The sequence below is a fragment of the Pelophylax lessonae genome, assembly GCF_965119305.1.
Source record: "Pelophylax lessonae genome assembly, chromosome: 4".
In the NCBI taxonomy this organism is placed as follows: domain Eukaryota; kingdom Metazoa; phylum Chordata; class Amphibia; order Anura; family Ranidae; genus Pelophylax; species Pelophylax lessonae.
Genome location: NC_138771.1, coordinates 14,710,630 through 14,728,650, shown reverse-complemented (window position 1 = coordinate 14,728,650; position 18,021 = coordinate 14,710,630). Strand labels below are relative to the sequence as shown.

At 43.6% G+C, this 18,021-nt stretch overlaps 1 protein-coding gene across 1 annotated transcript in view; it reads right to left on the bottom strand.

Annotated features, from left to right (window-relative positions):
* Window positions 1-17,647, bottom strand: part of ITGA11 (integrin subunit alpha 11) — a 315,267-nt gene extending 297,620 nt beyond the window's left edge. The window contains exon 1 of the mRNA XM_082253001.1: window positions 17,465-17,647. Coding sequence (XP_082109127.1) covers window positions 17,465-17,531 — 67 coding nt within the window. The 5' untranslated portion in view covers window positions 17,532-17,647. The remainder of the gene's footprint in view (window positions 1-17,464) is intronic.
* Between the last annotated feature and the right edge of the window lie 374 nt (window positions 17,648-18,021).

Sequence of the window (18,021 nt, the reverse complement as noted above, 5' to 3'; positions counted from 1 at the left end):
TAAAATCTTCTGGAGCTAAAATGGATATTGATGCCAAGATCTTCATTCCCCAGGTATATATTCTAAGTGTTGTTTTTCTTTTTTAACCACTTAAGCCCCGGAGGATTTGGCTGCTAAAGGACCAGGGGTTTTTTTGCGATTTTTTACTGCGTGACTTTAACGGACAATTGCGCGGTCGTGCGACGCTGTACCTAAACGAATTTGACGTCCTTTTTTTCCCACAAACAGAGCTTTCTTTTGGTGGTATTTGATCACCTGTGCGATTTTTTGATCACGCGCTATAAACAAAAAAAGAGCGTAAATTTTGCAAAAATAACAATATTTTTCACATTTTTTTATATGAAATTCCCCAAAAAAAAAAGTAAAAATCAAAATTTTTTAACATTTTTCGGCCAATTTGTTTTATGCTACCTATGTTTGGTAAAAAAAATCGCAAAAAGCGTATTTTGATTGGTTTGCGCAAAAGTTATCGCGTTTACTAACAAAGGGAAAGATTTCTGTCATTTTTGGTGTTTTTTTTTTTAACGCGTAATGGCGGCGATCTGCGATTTTTTTTTCGGTACTGCGACATTGCGGCGGACAGATCGGACCCTTGACTGACATTTTTGACACTTTTGGGGTTACCAGTGACATTACTGCAGTAATCAGTGCTATACATATGCACTGTTACTGCAAAAATGACACTGGCAGGGAAGGGGTTAACTTTATTGGACAGGGAGGGGTTAAGTGTGTCCTAGGGGCGTGCTTCTAACTGTGTAGGGACATTCCTATTGGTGTAAAAGCAAAGATCCACCGTTCTACATAGTAGAACGGACAGATCTTCACTTTTACACAGGGAGAACTAACAGGCAGCTTGTTTACACAAGCTGCTCTGTCTTTCTCCCTTCACAGGAGCGATCGCAGTGTGACTGGCGGACATCGAGTCCGCCGGTCACACGCACTGACTTGCCTGTGAACGAGCCGCGGCGGGCGCGCGCCTCGGTGGGCGCGCGCCCGCCCGCGATAGGCTCGCAAGTCAGTGACAGGCGAGTGACGTACCGATACGTCACTCTGCCTGGCCGGGGCTGACCGCCGCAGTATATAGTCGTGCGGCGGTCGGCAACCGGTTAATATACATACATATATATATAGATATATATATATATATATATATATATATATAAGTTTTATTTATACAAAGCAAAAATTTACAAAAATGCACACATGAAAAAGGATCAACAAAAAGCATACAAAAGGGTGCAAAAATCATATAAATAGTACTGTAGTTATTAAAGAATGCTAGCTCTCCCCTACTTCCAAGACACTAGCCCCAGGTTTTGGAATGTGTTCCTGGAAATAGCTAATCCATTCTCTATTTCCAGAATTTTGCACTGTTCTTCAAGTCTATTCCAATTGTCTTAGAATCTTGGTTGCATTTATTCCAACAAATAACCAAATGGAAGATGTTTTCATTTTAACGGGTGGCCACTGCGGACAGAGATGGTCAAGGATCACACATTCCTCTACTGTCCAGGGGAAGAATTATTCCCCTTATTTTCCTATTAGAAGACAAAAATGCTTCTAATCCTCATTATTCTCCATGATCTGTAGTAACTGTGGCTTTGAAAGTGCTTAAATTGTAACTAATCGGCATCTGAGCAACCACAAAGCAAAAATGCCATATTATTCATTTTTAATATTCAAAGAAAACTCCCTCATCCATCCGTGTCTCCATGCTTTATTTTGCTGAGAAATCACTTTGAAAAACATCCCCCTGGCATTTCTGGCTCTGGCCATCCTGAGTAAGGGCAGATGATTCATGTAGCATTGCCTTCCTGGAATCCACCTGCCCTTAGTTCAGGCATGCATGCAGGAGGGCGTGCTTAGGTGGGAAAACCCCTCCTCCCCTCCGGAAGACTTCTGGGATGTAATTGAAGGAATGTAAAAAAATAGTGCAAAACAAGTAAATATGATATATTTACGTTCCTATCTATTTACTACAAAACACAGTTTCCCTCTATGCGGGACTTTAATCACTTGCCGACCGCCGCAAGTACATTTACTGCGGTGGTCAGCCCCTCCTGGGCAAAGCGACGTACCAGTACGTCGCTCGCCCATGAGCCCCCGCCCCTGCTCGTCCCCTGCCTTCCCCACGCGAGTGACCGGCGGCTCCGATGTCCGCCGGTCACTCGCGATCTCCCGCTGGAGAGGGAGAAAGGCAGGCGGCTAATGTAAACACAACCGCCTGTCATTCTCCCTGGTGTAACTGCAGAGATCATACGATGTAGGATCGTATGTCTCTGTGGTTACATCACAAGCCACGCCCCTTGACAGTTAGAATCACGCCCCTAGGGACACACTTAACCCCTTGATCACTAATAAAGTTAACCCCTTCCCTCCCAGTGTCATTTTTACAGTAACAGTGCATATGTATAGCACTGATTACTGTAGTAATGTCACTGGTAACCCCAAAAGTGTCAAAAATGTCAGTCAGGGGTCCGATCTGTCCGCCGCAATGTACAGTACCTTCATAATAGTGTATTTGGTTACTGCAGAAATTTTGCCTCTTTTGCTGCGTTACCTCTGCTACACACAGTGACAATAGTTACTGGAAAATGTTTTTTCATAACTAGTGTGATAGACCATTGGCCCCCCAAAACGACAGATTGAAGTGGGGTGTTATATACCTTCTTCCCCATATACTGCGCTTCTCTAGAGACTTTTGTCACAGGGTCATTTAAAAAATGACAGGCAGAGGAAGAGGCAAGTAGGGGTAGGGCAAGAGCACCAGGCCAGGGTGAAAGTGAGAAATTGCAGAAGGTGCATTCGATTACGACTGTGGGCTAATTTTTGGGGCATGTTTAGGCCGACACTTATTTATCCTGTGAATGCCTAATGTACCACCAGCCACAGAATACAAAGTTCTTTGCTGTCAGGTGAATGCCTGTGGGCTAATTTTTGGGGCCTGTACTGGCCGACACTTACTTCTTTATCCTGTGAATGTCTAATTTTTCAGACTGGAATTGAAAATCAATGGGTCTGTAAACGTTCCGCTAAATTGTGGAACGGATGCGGACCCATTTTACAGACATGTGAATGGACCCTCTATGTATTTGACATGTATTTACCGGCTTCTGTCAGCTCTGGCTGATTTAGGCCGAGCTATTACACTAAAACCGAGCAATATTACAAAAAAAAAAAAAAAAACACGTTATAACTGTATAAACGATTTATATAACTTATAAAAATAAAAATAAAAACTTTTCCAATAGCAGGATCATCTCCTGCACCCCCTTCATAGCCTGGCATTGCCTCTCCTCCATTGCCTTCATGTGCTCCTGAATTGACAAAATTTTGCAGATAAAAAAAGAATATTTGTCGACTGCAGATTCGCTTAATACTTCTGGTATGTCAGTGTCCATGTTGTGGGACTATGTGTGCACAGCTAGTAAGTATTTTGTGGCTGCAAATATGACCTGGAGGTTTTTCATGTTCACCTGCCATTAAAATGAATGGGACTCGGCGCGAACCTGCGGTTTGCGAACATTTGAGCGAGTTTGCGCAATCGCGTTAGTGAACCGCCCCATCAGATGTTCGTCCATCACTACTGTTGGGTAGGATGTGGGCAAAGAGGTGCGCAATGTAGTTACCCAAGTTAGCCACTTGATGTCGCCTTAGCTAGGTTCTGGAAGTGAACGGGGTAAACCATAAATAGGGAGAAAGTGCCAGTCATGCCCCTGCCAATGTGGAACAGCTTGGGCAGGGGACTCTGCCAGTCCACCTTGGGTTGGTCGGTCATGGGAAGCAGTGCAGGGAGCAAAGCAGCATAAATGAAGATCTAGCTTTTGGGTGCTTAGGGGGGGAAGTAAGGTAGGAAAGGTTCAAGAATTATTTCATTGCCATGAGGGCAGAGGAAGGTATAAAACAGGCTACTAGCTGGTGCTGGTTAGGCCAGGCTAGGGGCTTCCCTGGGTGTGCTTCTGTACGGCGCTCAGGCGCTCAAGGGAGGATGACATGACCATAGCGCTTCACTGATGCTATGGGGACCAACCTATGCCGGCCAGGAATGGGTCAGATGAAGATCCAGCTTCTGGGTGCTTAGGGGGAAGTAAGGTAGGATGAAAGAATTACTCCATTGCCATGAGGGCAGAGGAAGGTATAAAACAGGCTACTAGGTGGTGCTGGTTAGGCCAGGTTAGGGGCTTCCCAGGAGGTGCTTCTGTAAGGCGCTCAAGCGCTCAAGGGAGGATCCTGTGAACATAGTGCTTCACTGATTCTTTGGGGGCCAACCTATGCCGGCCAGGAATGGGTCAGATGAAGATCTAGCTTCTGGGTGCTAAGGGGGGAAGTAAGGTAGGAGAGGTGCAAGAATTACTCCATTGCCATACGGCAGAGGAAGGTATAAAAAAGGCTACTAGGTGGTGCTGGTTAGGCCAGGCTAGGGGCTTCCCAGGGGGTGCTTCTGTATGGTGCTCAGGCGCTCAAGGGAGGATCTCCTGACCATAGCGCTTCACTGATTCTATGGGGGGCCAACCTATGCCGGCCAGGAATGGGCCAGAGGGTACCGGTGCCCCCCAGCACATGGGTGCATATATGTAGGACAAGCTGCACAGGACAAAACGCTTGGCTACCGTTACAAAACATTACTACACAGACACATTGGCTAGTTATAGCAATTTTTCTCCTCTAATAGGAGGAGAGCTACAATTATTGGGGACCCATAATTCAGTTTGGGGAGGCATTGTACTCTAATGCCTTCCTGTAATGCTGACTTTGTCTTTCACAAGTAATTCTCTTCTTTCACAAAGGGGTCTATTTTTGTACAGTATCTCACAAAAGTAAGTACACCCTCACATTTTTGTAAATATTTTATTGTATCTTTTCATGTGACAACACTAAAGAAATGTCACTTTGCTACAATGTAAAGTAGTGAGTGTACAGCTTGTATAACAGTGTAAATTTGCTGTCCCCTCAAAATAACTCAACACACAGCCGTTAATGTCTAAACCGCTGGCAACAAAAGTGAGTACACCCCTAAGTGACAATGTCCAAATTGGGCCCAATTAGCCATTTTCCCTCCCCCAATGTCATGTGACTCGTTAGTGTTACAAGATCTCAGGTGTGAATGGGGAGCAGGTGTGTTTTGGTGTTATCGCTCTCACTCTCTCATACTGGTCACTGGAAGTTCAACATGGCACCTCATGGCAAAGAACTCTCTGAGGATCTGACAAAAAGATTTGTTGCTCTACATAAAGATGGCCTAGGCTATAAGAAGATTGCCAAGACCCTGAAACTGATCTGCAGCACAGTGGCCAAGACCATACAGCGTTTTAACAGGACAGGTTCCACTCAGAACAGACCTCACCATGGTCCACCAAAGAAGTTGAGTGCACCTGCTCAGCATCATATCCAGAGGTTGTCTTTGGGAAATAGACGTATGAGTGCTGCCAGAAACGCTGCAGAGGTTGAAGGGGGGGGGGGGGTCAGCCTGTCAGAGCTCAGACCATACGCCGCACACTGCATCAAATTGGTCTTCATGGCTGTCGTCCCAGAAGGAAGCCTCTTCTAAAGATGATGCACAAGAAAGCCGGCAAACAGTTTGCTGAAGACAAGCAGACTAAGTACATGGATTACTGGAACCATCTCCTGTGGTCTAATGAGACCAAGATAAACGTATTTGGTTCAGATGGTGTCAAGCGTGTGTGGCGCCAACCAGGTGAGGAGTACAAAGACAAGTGTTTCTTCCTACAGTCAAGCATGGTGGTGGGAGTGCCATGGTCTGGGGCTGCATGAGTGCTGCCGTCACTGGGGAGCTACAGTTCATTGAGGGAACCATGAATGCCAACATGTACTGTGACATACTGAAGCAGAGCATGATCCCCTCCCTTCAGAGACTGGGCTGCAGGGCAGTATTCCAACATGATAACGACCCCAAACTCACCTCCAAGATGACCGCTGCCTTGCTAAAGAAGCTGAGGGTAAAGGTGATGGACTGGCCAAGCATGTCTCCAGACCTAAACCCTATTGAGCATCTGTGGGACATCCTCAAATGGAAGGTGGAGGAGTGCAAGGTCTCTAACATCCACCAGCTCTGTGATGTCATCATGGAGGAGGGGAAGAGGATTCCAGTGGCAACATGTGAAGCTCTGGTGAACTCCATGCCCAAGAGGGTTAAGGCAGTGCTGGAAAAAAATGGTGGCCACACAAAATATTAACACTTTGGGCCAAATTTGGATTTTTTCACTTAGGCATGCACTCACTTTTGTTGCCACCAGTTTAGACATTAATGGTTGTGTGTGCCCTCTAGTGAAGCATGTCCTTTATTGATGTGTGCCCTGTAATGAAGTGTGCCCTCAAATAAAGTGTGCCCTCTTTTGATGTTTGCCCTCTAATAAAGTGTGCTCTCTAATGAAGTGTGTCCTCTCTTGATAGAGTACCTAATGTAATCTGATGGGGACCCTGATGTAAGGGGGGACTCTGATGGAGACACTGATATAAGGGGGTACTCTGATGGGGACACTGATGTAAGAGGGGACTCTGATGGGGACACTGATGTAAGGGGGGATTCTGATGGGGACACTGATGTAAGGGGGGATTCTGATGGGGACACTGATGTAAGGGGGGATTGTGATGGTTACATTGATGTAAGAGGGTACTCTGATGGGGACACTGATATAAGAGGGGACTCTGATGGGGACACTAATACAAGGGGGATTCTGATGGGGACACTGATATAAGAGGGTTCTCTGATGGGGACACTGATGTAAGGGGGGGCTCTAATGGGGACACTAATGTAACGGAGGACTCTGATGGAGACACTGATGTAAGGGGAGACTCTGATGGGGACACTGATGTAATGGGGGACTCTGATAGGGACGCTGATTTAACGGAGGACTCTGATGGGGACACTGATGTAAGAGGGTATTCTGATGGGGACACTGATGTAAGGGGGTACTCTGATGGGAACACTGATGTAAGGAGGGACTCGGATGGGTACACTGAAATAAGAGGGTACTCTGATGGGGACACTGATATAAGAGGGTACTCTGATGGGGACACTGAAGTAACGGAGGACTCTGATGGGGGCACTGAAGTAATAGAGGACTCTGATGGGGACACTGATGTAAGGGAGGACTCTGATGGGGACACTGATGTAAGGGAGGACTCTGATGGGGACACTGATGTAAGGGAGGACTCTGATGGGGACACTGATGTAAGGGGGGACTCTGATGGGGACAATGATGTAAGGGGGGACTCTGATGGGGACACTGATATAAGAGGGTACTCTGATGGGGACACTGAAGTAACGGAGGATTCTGATGGGGACACTGATGTAACGGAGGACTCTGATGGGGACACTGATGTAAGGAGGGACTCTGATGGGGACATTGATGTAAGGGTGGGACACTGACAGTGATATTAGAGGGTTCTCTGATGGGGACACCGAAGTAAAGTGGAATTCGGTGTAGGGCACTCTGATGCATAGAGGGACTCTGATGGGCATCTTGATGTAGGGGAGACCTGATGTAATCGGGGGACCCTGCTGTAAGGGAAAAATATGATGGGGACCCCAATGTAAGGGGAGGTTCTGATGTAGTGGTCTGTGATGAATAGAGAACTTCTGATGAGGACACTGAGGTAAGGGGGGGGGGGGGTGGATGCCTTGATTTAAGGTAGGGTTCTGATGTAAGAAGGCCCTGATGAAAGGGGGGCAGGAGGGACTCTAGTGGGAACCCTGATGTAAAGGGGGACCCTGCTGTAAGGGGAGACCCTAATGGGGACCCCAATGTAAGTGGGGATTCTGATGTAGTGGTCTGTGATGAATAGAGAAACTCTGATGGGAACCCTGATGTAACGGAGGACACAGATATAAGGGGGAACTCTGATGGGGACACTGATGTAAGGTGTAACTCTGCAGGGGACACTGATGTAAGGGGGAGCTCTGATGGGGACACTGATGTAAGGGTGAACTCTGAAGGGGACACTGATGTGGAACTCTGATGGGGACACTGATGTAAGGGGTAACTCTGATGGGGACACTTATGTAAGGGGTAACTCTGATGGGGACACTGATGTGAGTGGGAACTCTGAAGGGGACACTGATGTGGAACTCTGATGGGGACACTGATGTAAGGGGGAACTCTGATGGGGACACTTATGTAAGGGGTAACTCTGATGGGGACACTGATGTAAGTGGGAACTCTGAAGGGGACACTGATGTGGAACTCTGATGGGGACACTGATGTAAGGGGTAACTCTGATGGGGACACTGATGTAAGTGGGAACTCTGATGGGGACTTTGATGTAAGGGGGAGCTCTGATGGGGACACTGATGTAAGTGGGAACTCTGATGGGGACAGTGATGTAAGGGGGAACTCTGATGGGGACACTGATGTAAGAGGGAACTCTGATGGGGACTTTGATGTAAGGGGGAACTCTGAAGGGGACACTGATGTAAGGGGGAACTCTGATGGGGACACCGATGTAAGGGAGAACTCTGATGGGGACACTGATGTAAGGGAGAACTCTGATGGGGACACTGATGTAAGGGGGAGCTCTGAAGGGGACACGGATGTAAAGGGGAACTCTGATGGGGACGCTGATGTAAGGGAGGACTCTGGGGATTCTTATAGGGACCTTGAGGTAAGGGGGGACTCTCTGTTCTTATGAACCATATGATGCTGAGATTACAAGAAAGCTCCAGATAAAATGCCTTCATTCAGTTAAATTGTATTCATTCATTTATAAATAAAAGATAGAATGTGATTCCTGTAGGGATCAGTTTGGGGACCCCTGTCCTAGGTCCGCATTCCTCTGCTCCCCTTTGTCTCCCTTGTATCTCCTCTTCGTCTATATACTCATTCTGCGCCTCTCCGCTGTATATAGCAGTCATCAGAAATACATCAAATAGCTCCACCTACAGGTCTATATGACACAATGTAACTCTTTCCATGACTTCATATGATACATTGTTCACTGAACTGTAAAAAAAATGCCTCTGCTGCAATCAGTCATGGAAAATGGAATAATGAAGGGTCCCGCTCCATCTTCCAGGACTGTTCTTCCTTTTTCTGCATCCACAGATGTGCAGGACTCACCCCCCCCCCTCCCCCTCCCCCCCAGTGACAGTGTCCGTAGTCCAGCCTGGAAGGACACTGCTTCTGGCTCTGGGACCCGTTCATCCAATTTTCCAACCTGGCCTCCGCTGCCTCCTTTCGGTCCTGAGCTCCCCGAATTCTACAGCGTCTTCAAAGCGATGCCAATCCCCGCACCCCCTGCCCCCCTACCCCGCTCCGTCCACGTCCCTTGCCTTTCATCTCCCCGGCCCCCTGCTCTTTACATTTCTGCTATGCTCTGGGATTTTGGGCTGACGGGGAGATTTTGTTTCCAGTTACTGCCAGATGTGCAGCAGTCGGGTCAGTCCTGCTTATAGACGGGGAAGGGAAGAGTCCTCCCAATCAAAGACATAGCCAGAACCATCGCATGCTACGTCTACTGGTGTGCGGAGAAGTCTGTACATGGATTTAGGGGTCGTTCGCACCACATGCGCTGCAGTGCGTTTTGTGAACGCATTCCCAACGCATGACAATTAAAAAAAAAAGAAATAAACATAAAAATATTGAAAATAAATAAACAATAAAAATAAACAATTAAATAATAAATAAATAAATAATAAATAAAAATAAATAAACAATGAAAATAAATAATAAAAAATAATTAAAAAAAAAAATGGATCTCTTTGAATGCGATTCACATCAGTGCTTTGTGTTTGCCCGGTGCAGAAAAAAGTGAAGCACGTGTTACTTTTTTTCAATGCAAAATGTGCAAACGTGTGTGAACGCAGCGCACTGCTAATCAAATAACTGCTTTGCATAAAGTATATTACTTAAAAAATAAAAAAAAATGCAACGCATGTAAAACGCACACTAACGCTTTACAACGCTGCACAAAAAAGTGCAATGCACATGCGTTGTGGTGTGAACATCCCCCTATTGCTGTTGTTGGAGCGCTACAATGTAACTTTTTTTTATTTTATTAAATAAAATGATAACGTTATTTATCTAGGAGTGATGACCCCCATCTGTGCACCTCGCCGGAGGATTCTGAAGTCATCATGGCGACTTCTCATATACTTAATGTTCTCCTTAATGTGCTAATATTGTTACAGAAAACCATCTGATCTTACCACCCTTCCCCCCCCCCCGGCTAAACCCCCTTACTTATCACTGAAATAAAACCTTCATCCATGGCTGACATCTCTTGCACTCAGGTGCATTTTCAGACTGTGGCCCCTTTAAGGGAATGGAAGTCATTGCTCCCATTTATTTATTTTTTTCTTCAAAAGAGATCCAGTAAATTTTTTTTTTTTTTTTTCAGCATGCCAGAAATTATAGTAACTTCCTGCAAGGTTATACAAATATCTGTATATAAATAACTGTAACAATAATATTAATAATAATAATAATAATAATAATATAATTATAGTATTACTAATATGTTGTTAGTATTATTATTATTTAAATAAAATAATAATACAATACAATAGTAAAATAATAATAAAAAACATTAATACTAATTAAATTACCAAATGTATTTATAAATAAATAAATGAAACAATACTAATATAATAATAATAATAATGATGATGATAATAATAATAATAATAATATAATTATAGTATTACTAATATGTTTTTAGTATTATTATTATTTAAATAAAATAATAATAATACAATAATATAATAAAATATTAATAAAAAACATTAATACTAATAACATTACCAAATGTATTTATAAATAAATAAATTAAATAATACTAATATAATAATAATAATAATAATCATAATAATAATCATAATAAAAATAATAATCATTTTTATTATAATAATTATTGTATTACTAATAAATTATTATTATTTGTATTATTATTATTATTTATATAAAATATTAATGATACAATAATACAATAATATAATGAAGAAATGATAAAAAAAATGAAAATTACTAATGAAACAAATAAATATATCTATAAATAAATATAATAATACCATTATTAAAAATTATAATATAAAATAATATTATTAATGATAATAATAAAAATAATAATAATTTCACTATAATTACTTTTACTATTATTATACAAAATAATAATATTAATACAATAATAAAAATAACATAATAATAAAAAACAAAAATAATAGTAAAAAAATATTTATAAAATAAGATTAAAATAATACTAATATAATATTATTATTAATAATAATAATAATAATATTAACAATAATATAATAATAATAACAATAACAAAATTTTTATTATTACATTTATTTTATTCTTATTATATGAAATAAGAATAATAATACAATGATATAAAATAATAATAATAATAATAATAATAATAATAATAAAATAATAATACTAATAAAATAAAATATTTATGAATAAATAAAATAATACTATTATTAAAAAAATATATATTATAATAAAATAATAATAATACTAGTAGTAGTAGTAGTAGTAGTAGTAGTAGTAGTAGTAATAATAATAATAATAATAATTATTATTATTCATTTATTCAAACATCTTTAAAATGGACCTTCACCAAAAAATATGACTCTCTCTCCCTCCTCTGACTCCTCCCCTTGCTTCTCACACAACTGAAAAAAAAAAAAAAAGGATCCAAGGTCCCTATTGCACACAGGGCAAACTAACCTACCAGCATATCTTTATGGTGTAGGAGAAAACCCATAAAAAGAACAGGAAGAGCATGCAAAATCCATGCAGAGAGACTCCTGGCTAGGATTTGAGCCAGGGACCCCAGCGCTGCAGGGCAGAAGTTCTGACCATTAAGCCACTGTGCTGTATTGACAAAACTTTAACAATTTAGACTGGTGCTGCGAAGCAGAGGTGCTAGCTACTGAGCTGCATTCATATATCAAACCAAAAGAAGTTGGACCGCACTCAGAAAAGATGAAATCAGTGAAGTCTTTTATTCCTCATAGACAAATCCATACAGACAGTGCATCCAGAGACATGCCAGCTTGACGCGTTTCACGATACAGAGGATCGCTTACTCATAAACACATACCTCACCAACAATATACGCAGCACTTTACATACTGTATGTTCACTCCCCGACCTTCATCTAATGCCTCGTTTCCACTGAGTGGTACGGTACGGTTCAGTACGGTACGGTTCGGAACGGTACACCTTGCGTTTCCACCACCAATAGTACCCTTTCATGATAAGCGTGGTGTAGCCGGAAAGCAGTGATCGACGATTTTCTGTCAACCAATCAAAGTTCTGCAGAGTGTAGCTCCACCCTGTTGGTACGGTACTAATGTGCTTGGTACCCCAACGAAAGGGTCCCAAAAAAGTGGTACGGGAAGGTTCGGAATTAGGGTTCCATTCACAATGGAAACTGCAAAAATTGCGTACTGTACCGAACCGTACCGCTCAGTGGAAACGAGCCATAAGGTCCCGTCTCACAATGCACACTAGTCTAGTTCCCAGGCCAATTAACCGGCTAACATGTCTTTGGAGTGTAGAAGAAACATGCAAGCACAGGGAGAACATGCAAAGGGTGTCTGACTCCTAGCCAGGATGTGAAACAATGACCCCAGTGCTGCAGGTTAGTAGAGCTAACCACTAAGCCCCCGTGTTGCATTCACATATACCAACAATTTACACAGCACTTTACACAGCACTTTACACAGCACTTTACACAGCACTTTACACAGCACTTTACACTCACATTAGGGAACTAACAGGCTACAGTTTTCAATCTCACGCTAGCAGGGCCAGGACAAGGGGTGGGCAGGAAGGACAGCTGCCCTGGGCGCAATGATTTAATGCAGGGATGGGGGTACCCTGACCACAACCCTAAGGCTGGCCATACACTATACAATTTTCTTGTTCAACTTTCCTTTAGATTTACCAAAACCATGTAATATAGGGTCAAACCTAAACACTTTCAATTTGTATGCAGTCAGGCAGGACCTTGCACTACATAGTTTAAGGTAAATCTAAAGGAAATTGAATAAGGAAATTGTATAGTGTATGGCCAGCCTTAGGTAAGGTGGGCGGGTGGGGGGTGCAGTTTGGCATCTTTACCCTGAGTGCTAATTGACCTTGTCCCAGCACTGCACACTAGGGCCAATATATTCAGGAGACAATTAACCTATTAGCATGTCTCTGGAGTGTGGGAAAACCTCATTCAAGCACAGGGAGAAAATGCAGATGGTGTCCTGGGTGGGATTTGAACCCAGGACTCCGGTGCTGCAAGGTTGAAGAGCCAATTACTGGGGTGTATTTATGTAGCATAAATGTGGTGGTGCAGCACTTTACATGCACTTTATGGAGTTTATAATCTCACACATGCATACCATGACTAATCTACCTACTAGCATCTCTTAAGAGTGTAGAAGAAATACATGCAAGCAAAGGAAGAATGTGCAAACTCCAAGCAGATGGTGCCCTGGCCAGGATTTGAACCAAGGAGCACAGTGCTGCAAGGCAGAAGTGCTAACCATCGTGCTGTATTTATAGAGGACGCGCCATTTAGACAATGCTAAATCACATGCTAGGGCCAATTAACCTACTAGTACATCTTTGGAGTGTAGAGGAAACCCATAGAGAACATACAAACTCCATGCAGATGTTGCCCTGGCCAGTATTTAAACAATAGATTTCAGTGCTGCAAGACAGAAATGCTAACCACTAAGCTGTATTTATTTCCCACTGGCAACATAGGTGGTACTTTACATACACACCACCCCCCGCCCTTACAATCTAAGAAGCACAGGGAGGTCATGCAAACTCCATGCAGATGGTGTCCTTCTCAGGATTTGAACTGGGGGACCCAGTGCTGCAAAGCAGTAGTGCTAACCACTAAGCCAAATTTATTGAGCGCCATAAATGTGTGCAGCAATTTACCATATATTCACAGCAGTCCTTGCCCTTAAGGAGCTTAAAGTCTAATCTCACAATGCAAACTCCATGCGGATGATGTCCTGGTCAGGATTTGAAGCTAGGACCCCAGTGCTGCAAGGCAGAAGTGCTAACCACTAAACTGGATTTATAGAGCATCAGCAATCTCTGCAGCACTTCACCATATATTCACATCAGTCCCTGCCCTTAAGGAGCTGACAGTCTAATCTCACAATGCAAACTCCATGCAGATGGTGTCCTGGCCAGGATTTGAAGCTAGGACCCCAGTGCTACAAGGCAGAAGTGCTAACAACTAAGCCAAATGTATAGAGCTCCAGCAATTTACTGTATATTCACAACAGTCTCTCTGCACTTAAAGAGCTTACAGTCTACTCTTACAATACAAACTCCATGCAGCAGCTGCCCTGGTGAGGATTTGAACCAAGGACCTCATTACAATGCAAATGCAAACTCCATGCAGTGAGTGCCCTGGTCAGTCTTTGAACCAAGGACCCCAGTGCTAACCACTAAGCTGTATTTATATCACACCGGCAACATATATAATACTTTACATGGACATCACTTCCTGTCTTTACAATCTAAGAAGCAGAGGGGGATCATGCAAACTCCATGCAGATGGTGTCCTGGCCAGGATTTGAACTGGGGACCCCAGTGCTGCAAGCCAAAAGTGCTAACCGCTAAGCTATTGAATTTAAAGAGTATCTTTGGAGTGTAGAAGAAATCCATAGAGGGGTCCTTGCTTCAAAGACTGGCCAGGACACCATCTGCATGGAGTTTGCATGTTCTTCGTGAATTCCTTCTACACTCTAAAGCTCATTTTATAGAACACCAGCAAATTACGCAGTGCCTTACTTTATATTCACATCAGTCATCGCCCTTACAGAGTTTACAGTCTAATCCCACAATGCAAACTCCATGCAGTGGGTGTCCTGGCCAGTATTTAAAGCAAGGACCCCAGTGCTAACCACTAAGCTTTATTTATATCACACCGGCAACATATATAATACTTTACATAGACATCACTTCCTGCCTTTATTTTCTAAGAAGCAGAGGGAGAGCATGCAAACTCCATGCAGATGATGTCCTGGTCAGGATTTGAACCGGAGACCCCAGTGCTGGAAGGTGGTAGTACTAACCACTAAGCCACTGAATATATATAGCATCAGCGATCTATGCAGCACTTCACCATATATTCACATCAGTTCCCTGCCCTTAAGGAGCTGACAGTCTAATCTCACAAAGCAAACTCCATGCAGATGGTGTTCTGGCCAGGATTTGAAGCTAGGACCCCAGTGCTACAAGGCAGAAGTGCTAACCACTAAGATGTATTTACATCATACTGGCAGCATATGCAGTACTTTACTTCATCACTGCTTGCCCTTACAATCTAAAAAGCACAGGGAGAGCATGCAAACTCCATGCAGATGGTGTCCTGGTCAGGATTTGAACCCAGCACCTCAAGGCAGTAATGCAAACCACTAAGCCTCTGAATTTATAGAGTGCCTTTGGAGTGTAGAAAAAATCCATAGTGGGGTCCTTGGTTCAAATACTGGCCAGGACACCACCTGCATGGAGTTTGCATGTTCTCTATGGGGTTTTCTCTACACTCCAAAGCTGAATTCATAGAGCACCAGCAACGTATGCAGCACTTTACTGTATATTCACATCAGCCCCTGCCCTTAAGGAGCTGACAGTCTAATCTCATAATGCAAACTCCATGCAGATGGTGTCCTTTTCACGATTTAAAGCTAGGACCCCAGTGCTGCAAGGCAGTAGTGCTAACCATTAAGCCAAATTTATAGAGCCCCTGTTAACTTCTGTATAACTTTACCATATATACAGTCTCTGCCCTCAAAGTGCTTACAGTCTAATCTCACAATGCAAACTCCATGCAGATGGTGTCCTGGCCAGGATTTGAAGGTAGGACCCCAGTGCTGCAAGGCAGAAGTGCTAACCGCTAAGATGTATTTATATCATACTGGCAACATATACAGTACTTTACTTCATCACTACTTGCCCTTACAATCTAAAAAGCACAGGGAGAGCATGCAAACTCCATGCAGATAATGTCCTTTTCAGGATTTGAAGCTAGGACCCCAGTGCTGCAGGGCAGAAGTGCTAACCATTAAGCCAAATGTATAGAGCACTGTTAGCTTCTGCAGCACTTTACCATATATATATATATATATATATACAGTCCCTGCCCTCAAAGTGCTTACAGTCTAATCTCACAATGCAAACTCCATGCAGATGGTGTCCTGGCCAGGATTTGAAGCTAGGACCCCAGTGCTGCAAGGCAGAAGTGCTAACTGCTAAGATTTATTTTTATCAAACTGGCAACATATACAGTATTTTACTGCATCACTGCTTGCCGTTACAATCTAAAAAGCATAGGGAGGTCATGCAAACTCCATGCAGATGGTGTCCTGGCCAGGATTTGAAGCTAGGATTCCAGTGCTGCAAGGCAGAAGTGCTAACCGCTAAGCCAAATTTATAGAGCCCTGTTAACTTCTGCAGCACTTTACCACATATACAGTCCCTGCCCGCAAAGTGCTTACAGTCTAATCTCACAATGCAAACTCCATGCAGATGGTGTCCTGGTCAGGATTTGAACCCAGCACCCCAAGGCAGTAGTGCTAACCACTAAGCCTCTGAATTTATAGAGTGCCTTTGGAGTGTAGAAGAAATCCATGGAGGAGTAATTGGTTCAAATACTGGCCAGGACATTGTCTGCATGGAGTTTGCATGTTCTCTATGGGGTTTTTGTACACTTCAAAGCTGAATTCATAGAGCACCAGCAACGTATGCAGCACTTTACTGTATATTCACATCAGTCCCTGCCCCTTAAGGAGCTTACAATCTAATCTCACAATGCAAACTCCATGCAGATGGTGTCCTGGCCAGGATTTGAAGCTAGGACCCCAGTGCAGCAAGGCAAAAGTGCTAACCACTAGGATGTATTTACATCATACTGACAACATATGCAGTACTTTACTTCATCACTGCCTGCCCTTAAAATCTAAGAAGCACAGGGAGAGCATGCAAACTCCATGCAGATGGTGTCCTGGTCAGGCATTGAACCCAGCACCCCAAGGCAGTAGTGCTAACCACTAAGCCTCTGAATTTATAGAGTGCCCTTGGAGTGTAGAAGAAATCCATAGAGGGGTCCTTGGTTAAAATACTGGCCAAGACACCGCCTGCATGGAGTTTGCATGTTCTCTGGGGTTTTTCTACACTTCATAGCTGAATTCATAGAGCACCAGCAACGTATGCAGCACTTTACTGTATATTCACATCAGTCCCTGCCCTTAAGGAGCTGACAGTCTAATCTCATAATGCAAACTCCATGCAGATAGTGTCCAGGTCAGGATTCAAACCCAGGACCCCGGTGCTGCAAGGCAGAGGTGCTGACCTCTATCCTGAACCCCAACGCCTGATTGTGAACGCAGAGCTGGCCGTCTGACCAATAGAATTGCGGTCCCCGGAGCAGGGAGGGTTAGGCAGGAGATGATGATGTGTCCTTTCTATCAGCTCACCTGGCAGCAGGCACAGCACCCAGGTGGCCAGCAGTCCTCTCCAGCGGTCCATACTCCAGACTCTCATGGTGCGTCGGTGGTGGTGGTGGGGATCCCTCTGCCAGACCAGTAGCCGGAGCAGCTGCCACTTTCCCACTTCAGCCTCCGTGATTCCCTGGCTCCCAAACCTCGGAGTTTCATAGCAGACAGAGGAAGTGGGAGGACCAGACTATGGGAGGAGGTGTAGAGGGTACGGAGGACAGATCAGTGGGCAGTAAGAGGACATTCATCATAATAAGGGTCATCAATAAGAGAAAAAGAATCTCAGCCCTTTCACTGGCCCCCCCAAAATGGCCCCCCCTGAGTCAGATCATCCGCAGACATGAAGAAACTCAGACGGCGGAGGATTTGGTCGGGGAATTCTTGTGTTACCTGCTCATCTTTTATCATCTTGGCTCCGTGATGGTCAAAGCATCTGCTGAGGTTCCAGATTCCATGGTGGCCTGAGTTACAGTGCCTTGCGAAAGTATTTGGCCCCCTTGAACTTTGCAACCTTTTTGTCACATTTCAGGCTTCAA